The sequence below is a fragment of the Mustela lutreola genome, chromosome 14 (assembly GCF_030435805.1).
Source record: "Mustela lutreola isolate mMusLut2 chromosome 14, mMusLut2.pri, whole genome shotgun sequence".
NCBI classification, from domain to species: domain Eukaryota; kingdom Metazoa; phylum Chordata; class Mammalia; order Carnivora; family Mustelidae; genus Mustela; species Mustela lutreola.
The window spans coordinates 35,028,291-35,049,608 of record NC_081303.1 but is presented as its reverse complement, the minus strand read 5'-3'; the positions used below and the strand labels follow the sequence as shown (position 1 = coordinate 35,049,608).

General features: G+C 38.4%; 2 protein-coding genes across 5 annotated transcripts in view; one reads left to right on the top strand and one right to left on the bottom strand.

The window, feature by feature from the left end:
* Positions 1-21,318, top strand: part of RABGAP1L (RAB GTPase activating protein 1 like) — a 776,623-nt gene that overhangs the window by 315,614 nt on the left and 439,691 nt on the right. The gene's annotated exons all lie outside the window — the stretch shown is intronic.
* Positions 7,742-9,171, bottom strand: LOC131814786 (elongation factor 1-gamma-like). The gene has a single exon (XM_059146076.1). The coding sequence runs from the start codon at positions 9,144-9,146 to the stop codon at positions 7,833-7,835; it is 1,314 nt and encodes a 437-aa protein (XP_059002059.1). The 5' UTR covers positions 9,147-9,171; the 3' UTR covers positions 7,742-7,832.

The window sequence follows — 21,318 nt, the reverse complement described above, 5'->3', positions numbered from 1 at the left end:
AGGATGGGAAATGTCTTATAGCTGGGCAGAAATGTGTTTCCCTCGAGAGGGCTTGCTGTTGTCAAGTTCTTCAGAAGAGCCAATGAGAAATTAGTCTCAATGTGTAGAAATTAATGTAAATGAAAAGTCTTTCATAGTATGTTTTAAAACCTAACAGAGCAATAAGAAGCAAATAGTGTTACCTCATTTCACTGGGGTAAAGAAAGCATACAGAAATCACAAATTTAGTTACATAATCCCTCTTGTGTCCATTTTCCATGTACTTAGAGCTTAGTATTGAGCTGTTTATTGTTTTTTAAGTTATAGTTTGTTATGTTTCTGTGAAATTTTATTATTGGCGTTGAGGTTTCAATTGTGTGAGGTGTTCCTCAGATAGCCGAAACATTCCAAATTAAAATTGATTGAGATTAATGAAATGAGCAAATTAATCACAGTTAGAAATGATGATTGTCATAAAGGTAGTGCTCTACATTTTATAAGTATTCAGGGATTAATGATGTTTTCTAATATTCTATGGATGCTTATTAATAGGTAGTATAGTTTAGGGTTGATTTCACATAGAGCTACCCTACACCCCAGCAATTGCACTACTCGGTTTTTACCCCAAAGATACAGATGTAGTGATCCAAAGGGGCATGTGTACCTCAATGTTTATAGCAGCAATGTCCACAAGAGCCAAACTATGGAGAGAGCCTCGATGTCCATCAATAGCTGAATGGCTAAAGAAGATCTGGTATACACACACACACACACACACACAGGAATACTACTCAGCCATCAAAATGAATGAAATCTTGCTATTTGCAATGTAGATGTAGATGGAACTAGAGGGTATTATGCTGAACTAAGCAAAATAAGTCCATCAGAGAAAGATAGTATCATGTGATCTCACTCATTGTGGAATTTAAGAAACAAAACAGAAGATCATAGGGGAGAGAGAAAAAAATAAAACAAGACAAAATCAGAGAGGGAGACAAACTGTAAGAGATTATTAATCATAGGAAATAAACTGAGGGTTGCTGGAAGGGAGGGAGGTGGAGGGGGTTGGGGTAACTGGGTGATGGACATTAAGGAGGACATGTGATGTTATGAGCACTGGGTGTTATATACGACTGATGAATCACTGACCTCTACCTCTGAAACTAACAATACATTATATGTTAATTTGAATTTAAGTAATAATTAAAAAATAGTTGATTTTACTAAGTAAAATTACTAGAAAATGAAAATTGTTATTAATTTTTCCATTTTTTTCCCCTTTATTCTGCCAGAAATTCTTAAGAAATCTTATTTTGGCCTATCTTCTAAGAGAGACAGTTATTTTAATGATGTGACTTTATAGAGTCTGTGATCCCCATTTAATAATTTGTGTCTTTAAATCATTAGGTTGTTCCAGTGCTCTGCAAACACATGTTTTTATTGTCATCGATTTAGGACAGACTCTCGAAGCCCATAGCCTAAGAATTCAAACAATATATATTTCTTCTAAAGTGAACCCCTCAGGAAAACCTTGAGAAAAAACTTAGTTTTTATTTTCTTACGTTCTGACGGGTGACAGTTACTACTGTAGGATTTCTGTTGGAGTTCTGATTTTGCCTGAGGACCTGTGTGATTTTGTTTGTGGGATTTCCCAGGAAATTTCATATTTGAATCTGGTAAGAATGAAGGCACAGTATTTTCAGGGGACGTAACCCAATAGTCTGTTCATAGAACAAGGTTAGCTGAATCTTGCCTCACCATTTCCCCAAAAGTTTTAGAATAGATTCTTTTTAAGGTTTTTTTTTTTTTTATTTATCTGACAGAGATCACAAGTAGGCAGAGAAGCAAGCAGAGAGAGAGGAGGAAGCAGGCTCCCTGCAGAGCAGAGAGCCCGATGTGGGGCTCGATCCCAGGACCCTGGGATCATGACCTGAGCTGGAGGCAGAGGCCTAACCCACTGAGCCACCCAGGTGCCCCGCAACCTGAGTCTTTTATCTGATATTTTATTCTAATTCTTCTTTATCTGTTTAGTTTCATTGACTTCTTCCCTTTGGCACACAGGGGACTACCAAACCTTTTATCTTTCTGTCCTCTCAAATTTCTTTTTAAAAAATATTTTGCTTTTTAAAACTGTAGATTTATAAAAAAAAAAAAAAATTACATTTGCTGGCAGCCCACTCTGTAGGAGCTGCAGTCTGGCTCCGGCCACCAGCACTTGACCAGGTGCTTATTTGAAGATCTCCAGTGATACATTAATTAAAACCCCAGTGGCCCTTTTCCCTTTGTGTTTCTTCATCTCTGCCACAGTTGAATTTTTGACCACTTTCTCTGTGAAATTCTCAGTTCCTACTGTTTCCCATTGAGTGTTCTTTAATCCCCCCACTGGGACTTGTTAAATGTGTCATCTTTCTTCTTCTTCTTTTTTTAATCTTCCTTCCAGTTAGATACACAAAGCTCCCACCTGAAATATCACCCCATACTTATCTCTTCCTGTTACAGATCCTACCAGGGCTTTAAGACCTTCATATGCCATCTTCCCTTTGAGCTAAAAATATTCTTTCTCATTTCTATCTCATTTTCTCATTTCTCATCCAGTTCCTACTTGAAGTACTTTTAGGATGAGTTTTTTCCTTGACAGTGTGATTTTGTACAAATTTCTTATCTACCCTAGCAGATACTAATCACAGGAGGGAAGAGGCTATCATTGCAGCTTCCTCAATGCTGGGTGTAGTCTGTAACCTTGAATATTTGTGTTGTGTGCTGTGATAGGCAGAATAATGACTTGCTGAAGATATCCATGTCCTAATCCTCAGAACCTTCCTGTATGTAAAGTTACATGACAGAGGGGAATTAAGGTAGCAGATGGAATTAAGGTTGTTAATCAGTTAACCGTCAGAGGGAATTTATTCAGTTTTACAGAATTTTTCTTTTCTGGTTGTTCTTCAAAGGAATTCTATGTCATGGAAGAGAGATAGAGACCATTGAGAGAGAGCCCACATTGGATGTATCCATCCAGAAGGAAAAAATTCCTTTTATTTGGGCTTTATAATTTGAAAAAAATAAAGATACCTCCCTTGTTAAACAGGACTGCTAAATAAGGGGAGACATCAAATGACAAAAATAAAACAATTCATTTACAAGTTTGATGTCCTTTGTTCAGAGGAAAATAGTTCATGGATTGGAGGAGTACCATGCCTCACAAGCAGTGGACTCTATTGTGGAGGGATTTGAGGTAAAAGCTAGTTTTATGGATTGTTAGAAGAGGCTACTCAGAAACAGGGCGTGACTGGCTCGGAGGTCGTAGTTCCCTGTGAGACAAGCAGGCCCTCTTTTCTAGGGCTTGGTAAAGCTAGCTAAAGCGGAGTCGGAGGATTGTAGTGGTGTACTCTAGGTTTTCATGACAGTGAGGTGTTTCCCCGTAAGTGCAGGCTGACTTACATTTTGATTTATGACATGGACTGGGCCACTGCGGTGGCCTCTATTTTGTGAATTGCTGTAAATAAATTAACATTATCAGAGTTCAGTAAATATTAATTTAATGAATGGAGTTGATGAGTGAAAGGAGTATGTTATTCGTTCTCCTAAAAAATGAATTATTTTAGTTTCATAATTGCACTATATTCTTCCCTCCTCTCTTAGAAATAATGTTTCCTTTATGTGGAGGTGTCTTCCCTTTTCCTTTTGAATAAGTCCTAGTGATCCTTAAAATCTTGGTTTAAATGTTAAATGGGGAAGGATTTCTCAAATTCCTTAACCACTTGCTACCCTTTCTCCCCCTTTTCTATGTACTTTGTGTTCCCACAGCACTTTGTATTTCCGTCTTAGCCCTAACACACTCTAGCATTATTACCCATGTAATTGTCTTTCTCTCTAGACTGTGCTTTCTGTAAGATCAGGGACTCTATCTGTTTTGCTCGTTATTGCATTCCCAGAGCTTGCTCTAGCGTATACTTGTTAAATAGTTATTGAATGGCATTCATGAGCAATATCAAATGTGTCAAAAATACATGTTCAATTTAAGTAGGTATAAAGTATTGTTTTCAGATTCTTTGCTTATCTGTTGATGTCCATCACCCTACCCAGAATTAAACTTAATAATAGTTTTTTAAAAATAATTTATTTATTTGAGAGAGTGAGAAAGAGGATAAGGTGCGGGGAGTGGGAAAATGAGGCTCCCCGCCAAGCAGGCTCCCTGCCAAGCAGGGAACCTAACATGGGGCTTGATCCCAGAATCCCAGGACCATGACCTGAGCCGAAAGCAGACACTTAACCGACTGAGCCACCTGGGTGCCCCAAACTTAATAATAGTTTTATAGGCAGAATGAAGTCTCTAATAGTAAAATCTTTTAAGTAAACTATTGAAGTTTATCCAGACTTCAAGCTTGATATTTAATCCCCAGATTTAATCTGTTTCACTTTTATATTTGAATTTAAAAACTATCTAGAAGTTGCCATTTTATACTTAGGTATTATTTTTCAAGAAATAATTTTATTCTTCTGTGACTTTTCTACATTGGAGTCTAGTATTTTTGAGAGCACATATTTAGAACATTGATTGTGTATAATTTTTTTATTTTTTAGAGAGAAAATGGCATTGATCTGTTTTCTTGCCTTTTGAAAATAATACTCTGTTGGAGGCTTGGAAGGGTTTATGTAGAATTAAGTGGGCTTATGTTGGTTGATGGGCTCCTGTAGATAAAGCCCCAGCCAACTTCAGCCAGGCTACTTTTGTGTTGATGTACTGTTTTTCCCTTGGGCCAATAGATGCTGTTTTTTATAAGATAAGACATGGTTGGGAAGAAAATTTGTTCTGTTTTGCTGCTATTTAAAGCACCATAGAATGGTTGGTAGACCTTGATGCTCTGTTCATTTCATCTGCAGTTGAATTATTATTGTTGCTATTTTTTTTTATTAGGAAGAGAAGTTCCTCTGAGATAACGTCTACACAGTAGTTATAATTTCATGGTTTTCCATGTGAAATGAAATGATTTCTGGAGATTTGGGCCTATTTAATTTGGTTTCAGCATCTTAACCACTAGATTGTTTTGCCTCCAGGTTGGGTGATTCAAGTTAATAAATCTAATTTATTTCTTTGGTTTTCATTGATATTGTCAACTTTCAAATTGACTAATAGAACGAATTCCTAGCAGCCAAAATCTTTGGTCTTCTAGGATATCATTTTAAGCTACTTTTCTCGCTTTCTCCTCCTTTTCCATGTTTGAGCTCACTCTGCCTTCACGGTGGCTTTCATTTATCCTGAGACTTAGGATGCTAAGAAGGGCTGCAGGACATAACTTTTCACAGCCAAGAAAAAGGGAGAGGGTTTTGGTGTGTACACAAACCAATCCAAGATGGGGGGACATGGGTGAATCATGCATGATACATCTTTGCCGAGTCCTGCCTACCGAGGGACGCTCCGTTTCTGCAAGGAAAACACCTTCGGTGAGGAAACAGTTTCTCTTCTAGCATTTATCACCCTATTCCACCCTTCTTCTTCTTCTTCTTCTTCTTCTTCTTCTTCTTCTTCTTCTTTTCTTTTCTTTTCTTTTTTAAGATTTTATTTATTTATTTGACAGAGAGAGAGGGAACACAAACAGGGGGAGTGGGAGAGGGAGAAGCAGGCCTCCGGCTGAGCAAAGAGCCTGATGCGGGATCATGACCTGAGCCAAAGGCAGACATTTAATGACTGAGCCCCCCGGGCATACCCCCACCCCTCATCTTCTTATTAGAAGAGCTGAATTGCCCCAGGAAATTGCTGACTTCCTTGAAGTATGTGGGACCCTCCAGCAGGGACTGTGAGGCTGGTAGCGAGTGTTTCCTTCAGTCCGTGGACTCTTTTTACCCTGTGAGTGTGTGATGGAAACCAGGCTCCTGCTGAGTCATGCAGCATGAAATCTCATTGTTCCAGTTCACCTTCTTTCCGGTCCCGTAAATTCATGGAATGGAAGTGCTTCAGAATGAGTCTTTGCCTAGTTTCTATGGTGATGTGAGGAATCTTTTGGGAATAGTAAAATGATATATTTTTGTTTCAAGTGTTCCCTCATTCCTATTGTTCCGGGCTTCCCCATCCACCCCTGGAGTCATTAGCATGCATTATTTCAGGAGAATAGCTGCAGTCTCAAGGGTTTCTTTTTCAGCTGTTTTTTTTTTTTTAATAAATTATTTTCTTGATGTGAAATACATGTACAGTAATAAAATTTAAAAGGTACAAGAGGATATAATTTTATTTAAATCTCTCTTCCCTTCTTTCCCCCCAGTACATCGCCACCCTTTTTCTCTGTCGTTCATTTCTATGTATCCAAATGCTATATAATTTACGTTCTTGTACACCTTGCTTTTTTCACATAATATCTTTGCTGTAGTTCCAAACTGGAAATATAAAAGTGCCTCATTTTTTGTTATCAGCTTTAGTAGCCATATCAGTTTGAACAGTTCCGTTCCTAATCTTAGGCTTTAACAAATAATGCTGCAGTGAATAACCCTGAGAATACAGCATTTTGCACTCATGAATTTATCAACACCATCAACTCTTAAAAGTGGAATTGCTGGGTCAAAGTCTGATACTCTTAGCGCACAGCTTTAAATGTGTTGGGGTTTGTTCTGGTGCAGCTTGTTTTCTCCAGAGCAATACTCGTGACAGTCTGGATCTCCTGAGAGAAATAAGGACGTTTTAAATTCTAGAAGCTCCTTAGTATGTGTTGAGAGCAAAATTTGAAAATCTGTACATAATTTCATTATAAGCAACGGCATATTAAAAAAAAAAGACTCGGGAGTATATGTATGTTATACACAACACACGCATGCGCGCGCACATACACACACACATAGGCAATTTCTGCTACCAGAAGAAGAAATCCTGTCCAGTGCTGAGAAGAGCCATAGGTCCGTGTTCTTACCCGCCCTACATACCTTTTCAGAGGCTGAAAACTGAAAATAGGAGACAGGGAAGTATTGATGATAGTGATGGTAATTTAAACACACACACACACACACACACACAGAAACCAGTTAGCTTTAGGAGAGAATTTGAGAATACCAGGATTGCTTGAGAAAGCTGTCTCTCAAGGGACAGAGAAATTCTAAGAGCACTGGTAGACTAGCCAAAACCCATTAATGGAGGATATATGCTAGAGAGTACCTGGACCTCAAAACCAGATGTCCTTGAAACCAGAGGCTATAGCAAGGTCAGCCAAAAAGACTGGGAAAACTCTGGGGCACCTGGGTGGCTCAGTGGGTTAAAGCCTCTGCCTTTGACCCCTGGGTCCTGGGATCAAGTCCCCCATTGGGCTCTCTGCTCGGCAGAAAGCCTGCTTCCTCCTCTCTCTCTGCTTGCTTCTCTGCCTACTTGTGTTCTCTGTCTGTCAAATAAATAAATACAATCTTTAAAAAAAATTTACATAAGACTGGCAAAAATCTGAGTAGACATGAGCATAAGGCACATAGTGACTAGGTGGAATGGCAGACGTCTCAGGTAAAGCCAATCAACTGCCTGGCCTATAGGATGTGAATCAGCACTCACCTCCCCTCCACCATGACCATGAGACAACTCAGTCTCCTCCTTTAACTAGTTACCATCCTAAGAAAGAAGATGAGGTGCAGGGATTCCTTAAAAAGATTGAATTTTTAATCATGGTACACCACATCAATGATGTTCTGTATGGTGACTAACATAACACAATTAAAAAAAAGAAAGAAAAGATTTAATTTTTAATTGAATGACTTTATCTGAAAGAGATTGCTTTAAATAGAAGAACTTGAGTCATTTTTTTTTTTTTTTCAATGTTCAGTTTCCTTTAATGACCCCCATCTCCCCGAAGGGTAGGTACAGGCAACTAGGCGACGGCAAGAGATGTTCATTTGAAGATCTTGCCCTGATTGAAGGTTTTGCCCACATGCTGGAAGGCCCCCTCCCAGGAAAAGTACTCTCGAACCAGCGTCTGGGTCTCCTCGCTGCCAGGATCCAGTTTCCGCCAGGTATATGACTCGTAGTCCACCTGCCAATCTGGACTCAGCGGAAAGGCAAGCTCCTGGCCTCGGAAGACCCAGACTCCAGAAATGGAGCTGCTGTTGTTGGTTCCAAAGAGGATGACACTGGCAAAGGCATTCTTCCTCAGTTTGTCCAACCGCTGGAACATTCCAGTGATGAGGTTGCAACTCATGAAGGTCTGGGTGAGCTCTTCAGGGAAGCGGTACTCAGCGTACCACAGAGACCAGCCATCCTTATCAAAATGCTCCCAAAAATACGGCAGCGCCACAGAGAGTGTGTCCTCATTGGAGTACTTGCGCTTAAATTCGTCCAACACAAAGGTACTCTTGGGCAGGTGAGCGAAGGGGTCCTTGGCCTTGGGCTCAGCAGCCAATGCCTGTTCACATTCATCCATCTCCTCCTCGGGAGCAGGGGCAGCAGCCTTTTTCTCCTCTTTCCGCTCAGCCTGGGGCTTCTGCTTCTCTTCCCGAGAACCTTTCTCTTTCCGTGGGGTGTCCTTTTTAGGCTGGCTCTCTGCAAACTTTTTAGCATCGAACTGGGCCATCTTCTCACAGAGTTTCACCTCCCCCAAGACAGCCTGGAACTGGGGCTGGTTAATGCAGGTGAGGAACCAGCGGTTGGTATTGGGGAAGGCCTGGCGGAAAGAAGGCTCCAGGACCTGTTTATAGAGCCACAACAGGGTGCAAACAACTGTGATGTCAGCCAGTGTCACACGTTCGCCCACCAGGAAAGTCCTCGTCTTCAAGTGAGCATCCAGTAGGCCCAGAATTCGCCTCACTTCCTCCTTTGCATTCTCTGTGGCCTGCTTGTTGTGGTGCATGATGCCCAAGGTGGGGAAGACCCAGGTACTGGCTGGGGGCACTATGTCGCTATCAGCAAAGCTCACCCACTGCACCACCTGGGCTGCTGCCTCAGGAGTACTTCCCCGCAGCTCCTCATTGCTCACATAGTAGGCAATGGCATTGCTCTCGAATACACAAAATCCATCGTCACCCTCAAATGCTGGAACCTTGCCTGCAGGAAATTTACGGAGAAATTCAGGGGTGCGGTTGGTTTGGCCAAAGTGGAAGTGGGGTGGTGCGGAGAGCACGCGGACCTGAGCCCCGCTGTACTGAGCAGCAATGAGGGCCTTGAAGGCCCTCCAGTTTTCAGGATATGTGTACAGGGTCCCAGCCGCCATGGTGATTCCGCAGAGAAAGCTTGAGTCATTTTTAGTTGCTGAATTTTTTAACAATTCTCAACTGTAGTGCACCTATCACTATTAGAAGAAATGGATGCATAAGAACGAAATTACTTATGTTGTAGAAAAGAACTGTTATTTTTATATTTTTGTACCTCTGAGTCATGGTATATCTATTTTATCAGTTCTCTCCAGTGTGTACACACATGTACACTCATACATATTGCAGAACAGTATCTCTCTGCTTACTTCCACCATGCCATACCATAAGGCATGTCCAAAGGTGAACCACAGATTGCAACATATGTAAGTTACTATATGGCTTCTAATATTTTTTAATGGAATTCTGTTTGAGTATAAATAGAAACTTCTGGTTACTTGTAGGTATCTTTACCAGCCCGTTCCATCATATTTTCACCACATCACAATTACCTACATGCAGTCTCTTCTCCTTTTATCAGAAACAATAATAATGAATATTAATGAGTGCTTTTTGTGCTCTCAGCACTGCGCCCTGTGTAATGTTTTGTGAGGATCACTTCATTTATATGAGGGGAGTGGCACAAAGAAGTTAAGGAACTTTCATGGGAAGTTTATTTGTTTGTTTTTAAAGATTTTATTTATTTGAGTGAGCGAGAGAGAGAGAGAGAGAGAGAGAAAGAGTTGGGGGGTGGGGGGTGGTATGGGCCCAGCCAGGGAGAGGGGCAAAAGGAAAGGGAGAAGCAGGTTCTCCACTTAGAAGGGAGCTAGAGATGGGGCTTTCAGTCCCAGGACTCCGGGATCATGACCGGAGTTGAAGGCAGACACAACTGACTGAGCCACCCAGACACCCACCCCTCCGTGTGGAATTTAAAGTTGGAGTTCACACTCTCAGCAAGGAAGCTATATTGTATGCCACTGCCTTGCATTTTCGCTTTCATCCCTTCCTTCCTAACACTACTGTTTTGTGTAAATTCTTTGTTTTCACATTCTCCCTTTTCCCCATCCTCTTGTCCCTTTGGTTTTTTGGTCTTTCTCTTTTGTATGAGTTCTGTTTCACTCCTTTTATCACCTGGAGTCTTTCTGGTAGACTGATTTCTGATTCCCTGAGTCTGTTCCTCATGCTCCTCTCCCCCTCCCACTCTTTGCCCTTTTGTCATTGACAGCTTCTTGCAGATTCCCTTGCTCTTTTTCTCTCTTTCTCAGTCCAACAAAGACTGCTCAGAAAGAGCAGCAGCCTTGTCATTCGAACAAAAGATTCCAAGAACCCTGTGTAGGTTGGCTATTGATTAGCCTAACTGAAAAGCTGATTAGCTACTTCATCTGTGGCTGAGTCTATCTGTTAATAATACCAGGGAGTTTCAGGCTGTGGTGTTAGGAGATCTGCGAATGGCCACCTTTACATTAATTTTCCTTACTGATTTCTGTCTCGGAGGTCTTGACTATACCGTGATTATTGCATAACTCCCAGAAGGGAAAATGAAGTCCCAAAAGCACCTTACCTTGCAGGCTTGATTTATTTTAAGATTCTGTTAGTTTCCTAAGTATTATTTTCATCACATTTGGAAAACCAATTTTATATTTTAATTCCATATTTTTAAACTTCTAAGTAATGCTTAGAAAAAATGTTATAATATAGCCCTTTCTTTTTTTTTTTTTTTTAGCTTTAATTGATTTCTATTTTTTTCTTTATTACTGAAATATGGTAATTCAGCTAAGGAGGAGTGAAGTTACATATGAATTTATGTGTACATCTATTTATAGAAATATGTGTATGCGTCCATAAATATTATATGTGATTATGCGTATAATATGTGTATGCTGTTTAGGTATATCAGTTGATTAAGAGCTCATTGAAATCAAATATGTTTTATAATCTTCCTTTTAATGTTTTACCATTATTACTATGTAGACTCCAATAAATCTAATCAGTAAGTAAGATTTATTGAATCTTGATGGATATGGAGAATATGCACATTTTAACTGAAACAAAATTTTTAATTGTGACTATTTAGCATTTCTTTCTCCTTATAAAAGGTAAGAATTGGCTCTTTGATGTTTGTTATCTAGTGGCAGACCATGAAATAAATTTGGTATCATTTTTATTGATTTCTATGTATTTTATAAACTCAAGAAGTCTCTCCAGAGGAGCAGTCTTTTAGTTGGTTTTAGTTGGACTATGCATTGTGATAGAACAAAGAGATTTTCTTTATATTCTAAATTCCTTCTGGGGCGCCTGGGTGGCTCAGTGGGTTAAGCCGCTGCCTTCGGCTCAGGTCATGATCTCAGGGTCCTGGGATCGAGTCCCGCCCGCATCGGGCTCTCTGCTCAGCAGGGAGCCCGCTTCCTCCTCTCTCTCTCTCTGCCTGCCTCTCCAACTACTTGTAATTTCTCTCTGTCAAATAAAAAAATAAAATAAAATAAAATCTATAAATTCCTTCTGGATAATATTAGGAATTAGTTCTTATAAGTGGACTAGGCTTTCTATTCATTAATAATTCTTCACCCCAAATTGTTTTACTTTCACTCTTATGAAAGGCCAAGATATCACAATGCAATATCTTCATAGAACTGGGAAAAAATAAAAAGTGAATTAAAGCAAGATCTTCTGTTCTAGGAAGTGGCTTAGATTATAATGTAGTTCGTATATTCCTGATGAAATGTTACAGAACCTAGAAATTCAAATTTAAAACAACCGATCATTTTTATGCAAATTAATAATTTTAAAGGTAGTAGCACACTAGAAAGATAATTGTAATCATCAACGGTTTTCAAATTAGTGCATGCAGTTAAGACTTAGGATGCTTAGGAAACTAAGAGGAGGTATATTTTGGTGTAGAAAAGTACCATGTGAGTCACTGCTTCTTATTATTGGTTTGAGGTCAACACTTAGATGTTTGTAGCAGTGAAGTTATTTATATAGAATTTGAAAGCTAAAAGATATCTAGAAACATGGACTCTTAATGGCAGGCTTTGGCATCCAGCTCCAACCAGAGTGACTTTGTCCTACTGCTGAGCCTCAGTTTCCTTGGTCATAATGATAGTAATTATCCTGTATAATTCTCCTGAAGATGAAATGATAAAATTTACATAAAGAATTTAACACCGCGCTTGGCACAGGTTGAGAATAAGTAAATGGCATCCGCTGCTAACAGTGGAGAGTCTGCAGCTGCAGTGTTGTTTAATGTGAGGAAATAAAATCAAGCCTGAAATGTTATCATTTACTACTTTCTTGGCTTTCTCCTTCTGTCTTTAATCTCTCTTTTTAGGGCTCTTCTTTAAGTTCACATATTACAAAAGTTTGAATTCTAGGCCCTCATAACTGTTGGACTATTTAGAGTCCTAGTCATATAATTATAGAATTTCAGAGTTGGGAGTTTGGGGATGATTTTACCCAAACCCCTAATTTCACAAGGGAGAAAATGACGTCCAGAGAGGTTAAGTGATTTACCCAAAGTAAACTGCTTATGGCAGGTTTCCTGGTGAGTGGAACAATGTTCATTTTACTACTACATTCTGCTGCTTCCATACCATTCGGTTCAGATATGAATGGACACTGTCAATATGGTTGACTCACTTGAGTCCTTATTCTGTACCAGTTACTATGCTAAATGCCCAGGTAACAAAAATGAGGAGTATAGAGTTCCGACAACACAAGCATTCCTAGTGGAAGCAACTGAGTGACAATCACAGGAGAGTGGTATTATAAAAGTGGGGTATAATAAGTCTAGTTAAAAAAGAAGGACAGGGACTAGGGTTTATGAAGTGCCTATGTGTAGTTCACATGCGCTGTCATTTAATGGTTGACGTAACCCTCTAATGTAGGTGTTACTTCCCACAGTTTGTTGCTTGGCAAAGCTCAGGGCCTTTTTGAGGAGCAGAGACATATAGACCTGAGTTCCTGTGGGAAAAAAAACTCAGTGCTTGTCAGAACTTGGAGTTTCCAGAAAAGATTTGGTGGATATTGGTTGATGAATGGGAATGATGAATCATTGAGACTTCACTTTTTTTTTAACCTGCAGCTGAAATTAAAGACCAAGTTGCTTTTTTTGTAATTTGTTTTCTATAAATCTATTGCCTTAATTGAGTGGAAGACACTAAAAATTGTCTGACTTCTTAGAAGAGCAACATTAGTGAGCTGAACTGAGGAACAAGCATTTCCTGTTGTAAATGAACTTCATTTAGTTTTCTTAATGTTTCTGAGTCAAAATCTAGGGCAGGGGCTAAAGTCTGCAAAAGGCACAAAAGCTTTCATGTCCTTTGAGACTCTGCATTTTCTTAACTACTTGATCTTCTTACCTCGTTTACTTTCATCACTTGGTTTTTTCCTCCCTTTTTAGTTGGTTCTCAGATGGGTACATAATGCACTGTGAGAAGATTTAATTGTTCTGTGACAACTCTGAGGTGTCGTTATTACTATTTACATTATTGTGTACACTTTGGGAAATCAGCTAACAACTAACAGTTGGGATACTTTAAAAAATGTTTCTGTAACAGAAGAATTTCCTTTTGTAGGTATTTCAAAACACGTGGTTGTTCTGGCTTCCTAAAAATGGAAAAAAAGACACCCGTTTAAAAAACATTTAGTATAGTATGTGTGCCCTCGTTTTGAGGGAAAATACCATTCTCTGATTCTTAGGGTATCTATGAATTTATTCTTAAGTTTCAATTTTGGACATAATGGAGCTGGTCCAGAAGATACTCAAGGTTTCTTTTATATCTAAAAATCTGTTATTTTATTGGAACTATTATCTTTATAAACTATTAAATGCAGTAAAGGTATACTAAATACTGTGCAGAAGCTATGAAAATTACAGATACAAAATTATGTTAAAAATGTGCATCACAACTTGCTCTCTCTAATTATCAAAATGTATAGAAAAATACATTTCTTGACATAATGAACTTTCTGTAGGCAACAGGTACACAAAAAAGTTCACATGATTAGTATAAGCAGCTAGAATAGCAGGCAGAAAATTAGCAGCCAGACTTATACCATATAGTCAAGAAATTGTTCAGTTTTAACTGAACGTTCCAAAAGAAAGAATCCCAAAGAACTGTCCAGGCCACTGCTCCATGTAAACAACATGTGTATATTGCATACCCTCTTAATACCTATAATACACAGCAGGGTTTATTGAAGGGTATGAATGTTATTTAGAAATATGTATGTAGGGACACCTGGGTGGCTCAGTTGGTTAAGCATCTGCCTTTGGCTCAGGTCATGATCCTAGCGTCCTGGGATCGAGTCCCGCATCGGGCTCCTTGCTCAGCAGGGAGCCTGCTTCTCCCTCTGCCTCTGCCTGCCGTTCTGTCTGCCTATGCTCGCTCTCTCCCCCTCTCTCTCTGATAAATAAATAAAATCTTAAAAAAAAAAAAAAGAAATATGTATGTAAATACAGAAAAAAATAGCTAAAAGAATTGAAAATTATTTCCTCAGGACAATAAGAGTCAGAAGTGGAGAGGGATGTGACAGAATCCTGCAGCTTTTCATTTGTTTAATAGTACTATTTTAAATTCATGTACATTTTACTTTCAATTTTAAAAAAGTCTTTAAACAAATAAGCATGGGGGGAGCAAAAAGAGAGAGAGAGTGAGACCCAAGAAACAGGCTCTGAATTCTAGAGAACAAACTGATGGTCACAAGGGATGGAGGGGCGGGGCGTGGGAAGAATGAAACAAGTGATGGGGATTAAGGCGTGCACTTGTGATGAGCACCAGGTGTTGTATGGAAGGTTGGATCACTAAATTGTGCACCTGAAACTAATTTTTTAAAAAAGGTAGCTGTCAGAATTACGCTTTTGGATGTAGTTTTGCCGTGTTACACTGGTGCTTCCATGTATCACTGAAGATACGTGGAATTCAGCAAGTATATAAACAAGAGGCATCAGAGATACCATAGAAATTATATGGATGTTAAAATGTACAAGCACCTTCTACCACTCCCTTCTATTAATTTTTGTTATCTGTTTTTAGGGACAACTATGGTAGATAATTGATATTTACAGAATAATAGTCACCTCTTTAATTTTATCAGTAGTTGCAAAATTTATTTGTAGCAACTTCTCTTTACTATAGTTGTAATTGAGAAGTCACAAAAGGGGGCGCCTGGCTGGCTCAGTTGTTAAGCTTCTGCCTTCGGCTCAGGTCATGATTGCAGGGTGCTGGATTGGGCTCTGCTCAGTGGGTAGCCTGCTTCTCCCTCTCCCACTCACCCTGCTTGTGTTCCCTCCCTCTCTTTGTCAAAAAAAAAAGAAAGAGAAACAAGAAAGGAAATGAAAACCAAAAGCCAAAATAAAACTGATTGACTGTCATGACATAGTCTGGGGGAGGTGATAATAGTAAAAAGACCAAAGGGGGGAAATAAATGAGAGTTCCAATGGCCTTGATAATCCATAGGCTAATGAACAAGGTCAGACTGAATCAGGTGAGTTCTCTGGGGGTTAATAAGCCCTATAACTTGATGGTAGATAGTAAAGTGTCACTGAAATTTTTATTTACTGTTAATTATCTTTAATGTACTATATTTAATATTCACCAGATAGAGCCGTCTCTCTCACACAGTTATATGGTTCTTAAGGCAGAAGCCACACTTTATTCAGTTGTTGTATCCTCTATGGCATAGTCGTGTCAATAAAGGCATGCTTTATCGTGAATGGATTTTCACTACCTGCAAATTAGCGTGTTGTAGCTGTGTTTCAAAAGCATCTTAGATTTGTGCACAAACACAAATCTATATCTTGAATATAGATATAGTGATTGCTATATCTTGAATAAATAAAAGCATTTCTTTTTCCTGATTTCACATATGTATGGTTTATGCTAGTGATAATAAAGACTTGGACATTTTTCACTCTGTCAGAAGGGGGCCCCATATCTCCCCTCCATAATTCCAGCCACATGTTGCTGTAAAACAAGGCTCAAGATTCCTTATCTATTATTTTTCCCCCTAAATTCCATGATCATGGCAGAGAACATTTTTTTTAATGTGTTTTTCTACAGTGTGCTTTCAATATGCATGTATCTAGTAAATCTGCTATGTACTGTTGTGTTACAGTTCTTTGCTTTTTCTCTGAACCAATATAATTATGTGGTTTACTTTACTATTGAATCTTGGGGTTATTTTTTTACCCCAGTACAGTTTTTCATCATTTCTGCAATGTTCTCTTTGGAAGAATCTTGCTTGCTTTGTAGATAAACGGTACCATAGCCAGAAAAAAAGTGGTTAAGATCTGATGACATATGATTAATTGGCATGTCATTTGTAATTGTGTATTCTACCTAGTTCTCTACTTGAGGGAGATCTTTTCTCCTGGGAGTGCTAGGAAAATTATTACAGCGTCGTTCCTCAGAAAAGTTATTCATAGTAATGTAGCTGAGAGACATATCTAGTCTGAGGCTATCCCAAGGAAATGATTGTCCTTTTTGAACAGATGTCACATATCTTTATGGGATAACTTATTTTCTTCCTATTTTGGAAATAATGACATTAAACACATTATATGACTTAAAAGAACTGTGACTCTGATATACAAGCTATGCCTGTTTTATTACTTCTGTATAACTTGCAAATCCTGTTCAAGTGTGTTCATTTTGTTAGGAATGAAAAAAAAAACACACTTGTGTTTAATTAAATTGGAGTGATACAGTATTATGCCATCTTTAAAAACTACTGGCAAATTTTAAATGTTGAAAGCACCATCTAAATAGGGATGAGCAAAGTCTATTCAGGGCAAGGTAATTAGAGCATATTTGGCTAGAAGATCTCAGAGTTAAAATAGCTAGTCTCAGATAGTGTTGGAGAAAGGTAATTAAAGCTTAAAGAATAATGATGAAAACCTTTTGCTTAGATACTTTTCCTTATTTTAGGTTCACTGTCTTACATTAAAAATAATGAACCCTAGCCTAGAAATCTCTGTGCAATCAAAACTAGCCCAGTGAATACTAGTGAGTAAGATAAATTATAATACCCTATTCTATATCCCTGATGAAGAAGGGAAATGCATATGGCCTAGTAATATAACAGCTTATAAATTAAAAACATTTATCTTCTCTCTTTTGTCATATTTCAATTTCATGTATATTTTTATATAATCCCCTAACTCTTCCTCCTCCTTCTTCCCTACATAATGTACAAAATGTGTTTTGGCACTCTAAATTGAGATTCCCAGATTTTTATGCCCTTCTAAACTCTTTGACAAATCATTTATCATCCCTTTTTCTCAAATCTTAAATACAGGCATCCTTCAGTGAGCTATCTTCAGTCCTTTCTCCCCCTCTAATCCCTTCCTTAGATGTGTTTTATGTTTCTATTATTCTGCCGTATGTAGTGATGCTCAAGTATATGTAATTGGTCTTCAGGTTTCCTGGGCTCCAGAACTGCATTTTCAACTGTTACCTGGATATCTGTACTTGCAATATAGTGACATCTACGTATCTTCAAAGTCAAGGATCATACTCCATTGCCTGTAACTCTCCTACCTGCACTACACGTAGCCTTCACTGAGTTCATGGCAATATCAGTCACTTTTGACAATTCAAAAAATTTTGCTTATCCATTGAAAGGTATGTCCATTCAACTTATGTAACAACCACCGTCAGATTTATCTCCTCCATTCTATTCTCTACTCCCACGGCCAAGTTCAGGCCCACCCGTCTTCTCGGCAGGAAGGTAGCAGTTGTTGCTGTCGATCTGCATCTCTTGCCCCGGTCCATTCTACCCACTGCTCATTGATAGGCTTCCTGAAGCCCTGGTCTTATAATGCCACTACCCTATTTAAAACCTTTCCCTGGGTCTTTACTGGACTTAAAGCTAAGACCACAGTTTTCAACCTCACTTGCATGACTCATCTCAGTCAAGCTCTTTAACCTCCTTTTAACACTTGGCATAGTTTTAATGAAATGGAATAATTTTTTTCCTCGAATATTGTGCATTCTTTTCCATCCATGGTTCTTTTCATATTAGTGTGTCAGCCTCATGAAGGCATTCATTTTCTGTTCATCTGTTCTGTTTGTAGTTCTGTCCTTAGCTCCCGAGACAATGTCTAGCACATAGCAGGTATTCAGTAAATATTTGTTGAGTGAGTGGACAAGTAAACAAATAAAAGAAGAAGCTGGAAGATATCTTTCATGGGGCTGTACTATTCTTTCCTCCCTTGCGTTCTGAGACCTGTATCCTCTCAACAAATCCTCTTTGCCTATGTTAATTTAAGTAATTCTTTTCCTTCTAATGAGATGATCTTTGACCAAGACAGCACAGAAAAGTTGAGAAGATGCTAAGAATTTGGGTAAAGGAATTTACTTTTAGATAACTGAAGCTTTCTTTCACCTTTGCTTTCACAAAGTATGAAAAAAATCTCGTCTCTGAGGTCAGGTATCCCATAACCCAAATATGTGGTGAATGGGGAAACATCCTGATTTCAGTGGAACCACTCATTAAGTTGACGAGGGTCTATACATGACCCTGTAATGTCACGTTTTTGGTTTTATGTGAGCAAAGAAATTTATTAAGTCATGTCTTAATTATAAAGTATACTAAAGCTAAACAGACTTCTGTTAAAATAGTAATACAGTAGACTAATCAGTTGATTTTCAAGGTACACTAAACTGGTTGATTGTCAAGCCACAGTAAAAATATTCGCATGTTATTAGTATCCACAAATTTTATATGAATGCAACTTTAGGCAAGCAGAATCTTGATGAAAATGTGATGTCAAACTTTGCAGTTTTCCCCAAGTGCCCATTGATAGATAAATGCAGAAAGGTGTGTACACATGTGTACACACACACACACACACACACACACACAGACAAAATGGAGTATAATTCAGCCATAAAAATGAAATCTTGGGGAACTGGGTGGTTCAGGGGGTTAAAGCCTCTGCCTTTGGCTCAGGTCATGATCCCAGGGCCCTGGGATCAAGCCCTGCATCGGGCTCTTTGCTCATCAGGGAGCCTGTTTCCTCCTCTCTCTCTGCCTGCCTCTGTGTCTGCTTCTGATCTCTGTCTGTCAAATAAATAAATAAAAGTCTTTATTAAAAAAAGAATAAAATCTTACCATTTGCAACAACAGGAATGGATCTGGAGAGTATGGTGCTGAACAAAATAAGTCAGAGAAAGACAAACACCAGATGATTTTACTCATATGTGGAATTTAAAAAAAACAGATGAAGGAAGGAAAAGAGACAAATCAAAAAATCAGGCTCTTAACTATAGAGAACAAATACAAGGTTACCAGAGGGGAGGTGGTTGGGAAGATGGGTAAAATAGGTGAAGGGAATTCAGAGTACACTTATCTTGATAAGCACTGAGTAATATATGGAATTGTTGAATCATTGTATTGTGTACCAACAAACAACTACACTGGAATTTTTTGAAAATTTGAAATTTTAACTAGATATGAGTTAAGGGTAACATGATAAAATATCTCTTATTTAACTAAATGCTTAGAACACCACTAAAAGCCAACCAAATGGCCTCAGTTATATGGAAGAAAGTGATAAAGGAAGCTTAGGTTTTAAAGATAAAGTCACGAAATACATGTATTTATAATGAACAGAAGGCTACAGACGAAGGAGGATGAGATATCTTTACTAACAAAACACTTAGGCAGAAATACATGTTTTCATGTTTTCAGATGCTAACAATTGGGCAATTTTCATTGGTTATAAAAGAATCTAGGCGGTTCACATGTGATGCTTAATGTTTATAATTAAATAAGCCTGCCCTTAAAAGCACAAATTTAGAATACTGGCACTAAAGTAAATTAAGCTAAAATTTCCACCAAAGAGAAATTAGGATTTCATGCTTCCCTGCCCCACCCCCATGGCTCCTGGAGTAATTTTAGGTACACTGAGGATGCTTCTTCCATTCAATTACATTTTCTGACTCTCTCTCAAGTCCTCTGGTTAATTTATCTCCTGGTTGACTTTTCAGTAGCATGTGGCTTCTTTACACAACCAGTCATTTTATAAAATATTTTAGGTAATTTTTAATGAACACAAATCTAGTCAGTTCTAGTTAGTAAGAACAAAGGATTCCTGCATATATTATTCACAACCTAAGTATGTTCATGAGAAGGTAAGACTTACCATTTAGGACACAACATATCTGGCCAGTATTCTGTCCATGGTAATAGCTGATGGCTAGCATTATTGGGACTAGTGGCAATGTGGCAATGGTGGTATTATCACTTTTACTAGCTCTACTCTAGTTACTGGCTTCTGGCAAACTTGTTCTTGTTGTGTATTTTCTAACACTTTGCATGATTTCTCAAAGGTATGGTAATAGGTATTTAGCCCATTTTACTCTAAAATAGGGACATAAGGAGAATAAATGAACATATAAAAAAGTCCATGTTTAAGGCTGTACAGGAATTTCATGTTATGATCCAACACTTCTCCTTGGAAGCACAGGGAACAACTAAAATTCATCCTCTTGTATAAAGTCATGCTTTACAGTTAAGCATTAAAACTATGTTTTCAGGGCATAAGGATCACATAGTAAGCCTTTGGCCTTTCTCTATTCCTCTTTAAATCTACATGTGGGTAGCAGGCCAATAATTCAAGATGAGACAGTAAGATAAATTAGAATTTTGATTATATGGATCTATATAGCTCACCTGTGAATTGGGGAGGGGGGCTCTGGGATGGTTGTTCCAGGTGTACCCTACTGGAGCCAAAAAGGCTGAAGACCTTGCTTTAGGCTAGATTGTTCTTCTCAGAGATAATGGATATTTAAACATGTACCTACATAAAAATGTATGTTATTCAGAATAGTTATATTCTAAATGCAGAGATAGAAGTTTTCTAGCTTTTGCTAACGTTCTTCATCTCTGGTACCGTAATGCAGTGGAATTAAGTCGGATAGCCACAGCTGTTGAGAATGAGCTCTGTCTGGCACTGTCATGCTAAAGGGCCATGTAAATGCATTAAAGCAAGACTTCATGACAGTGTTAATATTGCTACCAAACTATGCCTGTATTCCAATTTTAATCATTCATAAAAGGCTCATTCATACTCATTAAGTACTCATTAAGTACTTTTAAAGCAATGATTCTTCTGTAGCATCCCTCAGTAATATTTTTAAGTAATATTAAGTATTATTTCCTTTTACGTAGTTTGTAATGTAATGTGTGACATTTAGTGGATTATTTGTTAACTAAAGAATTATCTCTGAGCCTAGTAGCTGTTGT

What these genes read in the sequence shown, in the direction of transcription:
- LOC131814786 (XM_059146076.1), bottom strand. Translation starts at nt 9,146, where the DNA reads ATGGCGGCTGGGACCCTGTACACATATCCTGAAAACTGGAGGGCCTTC.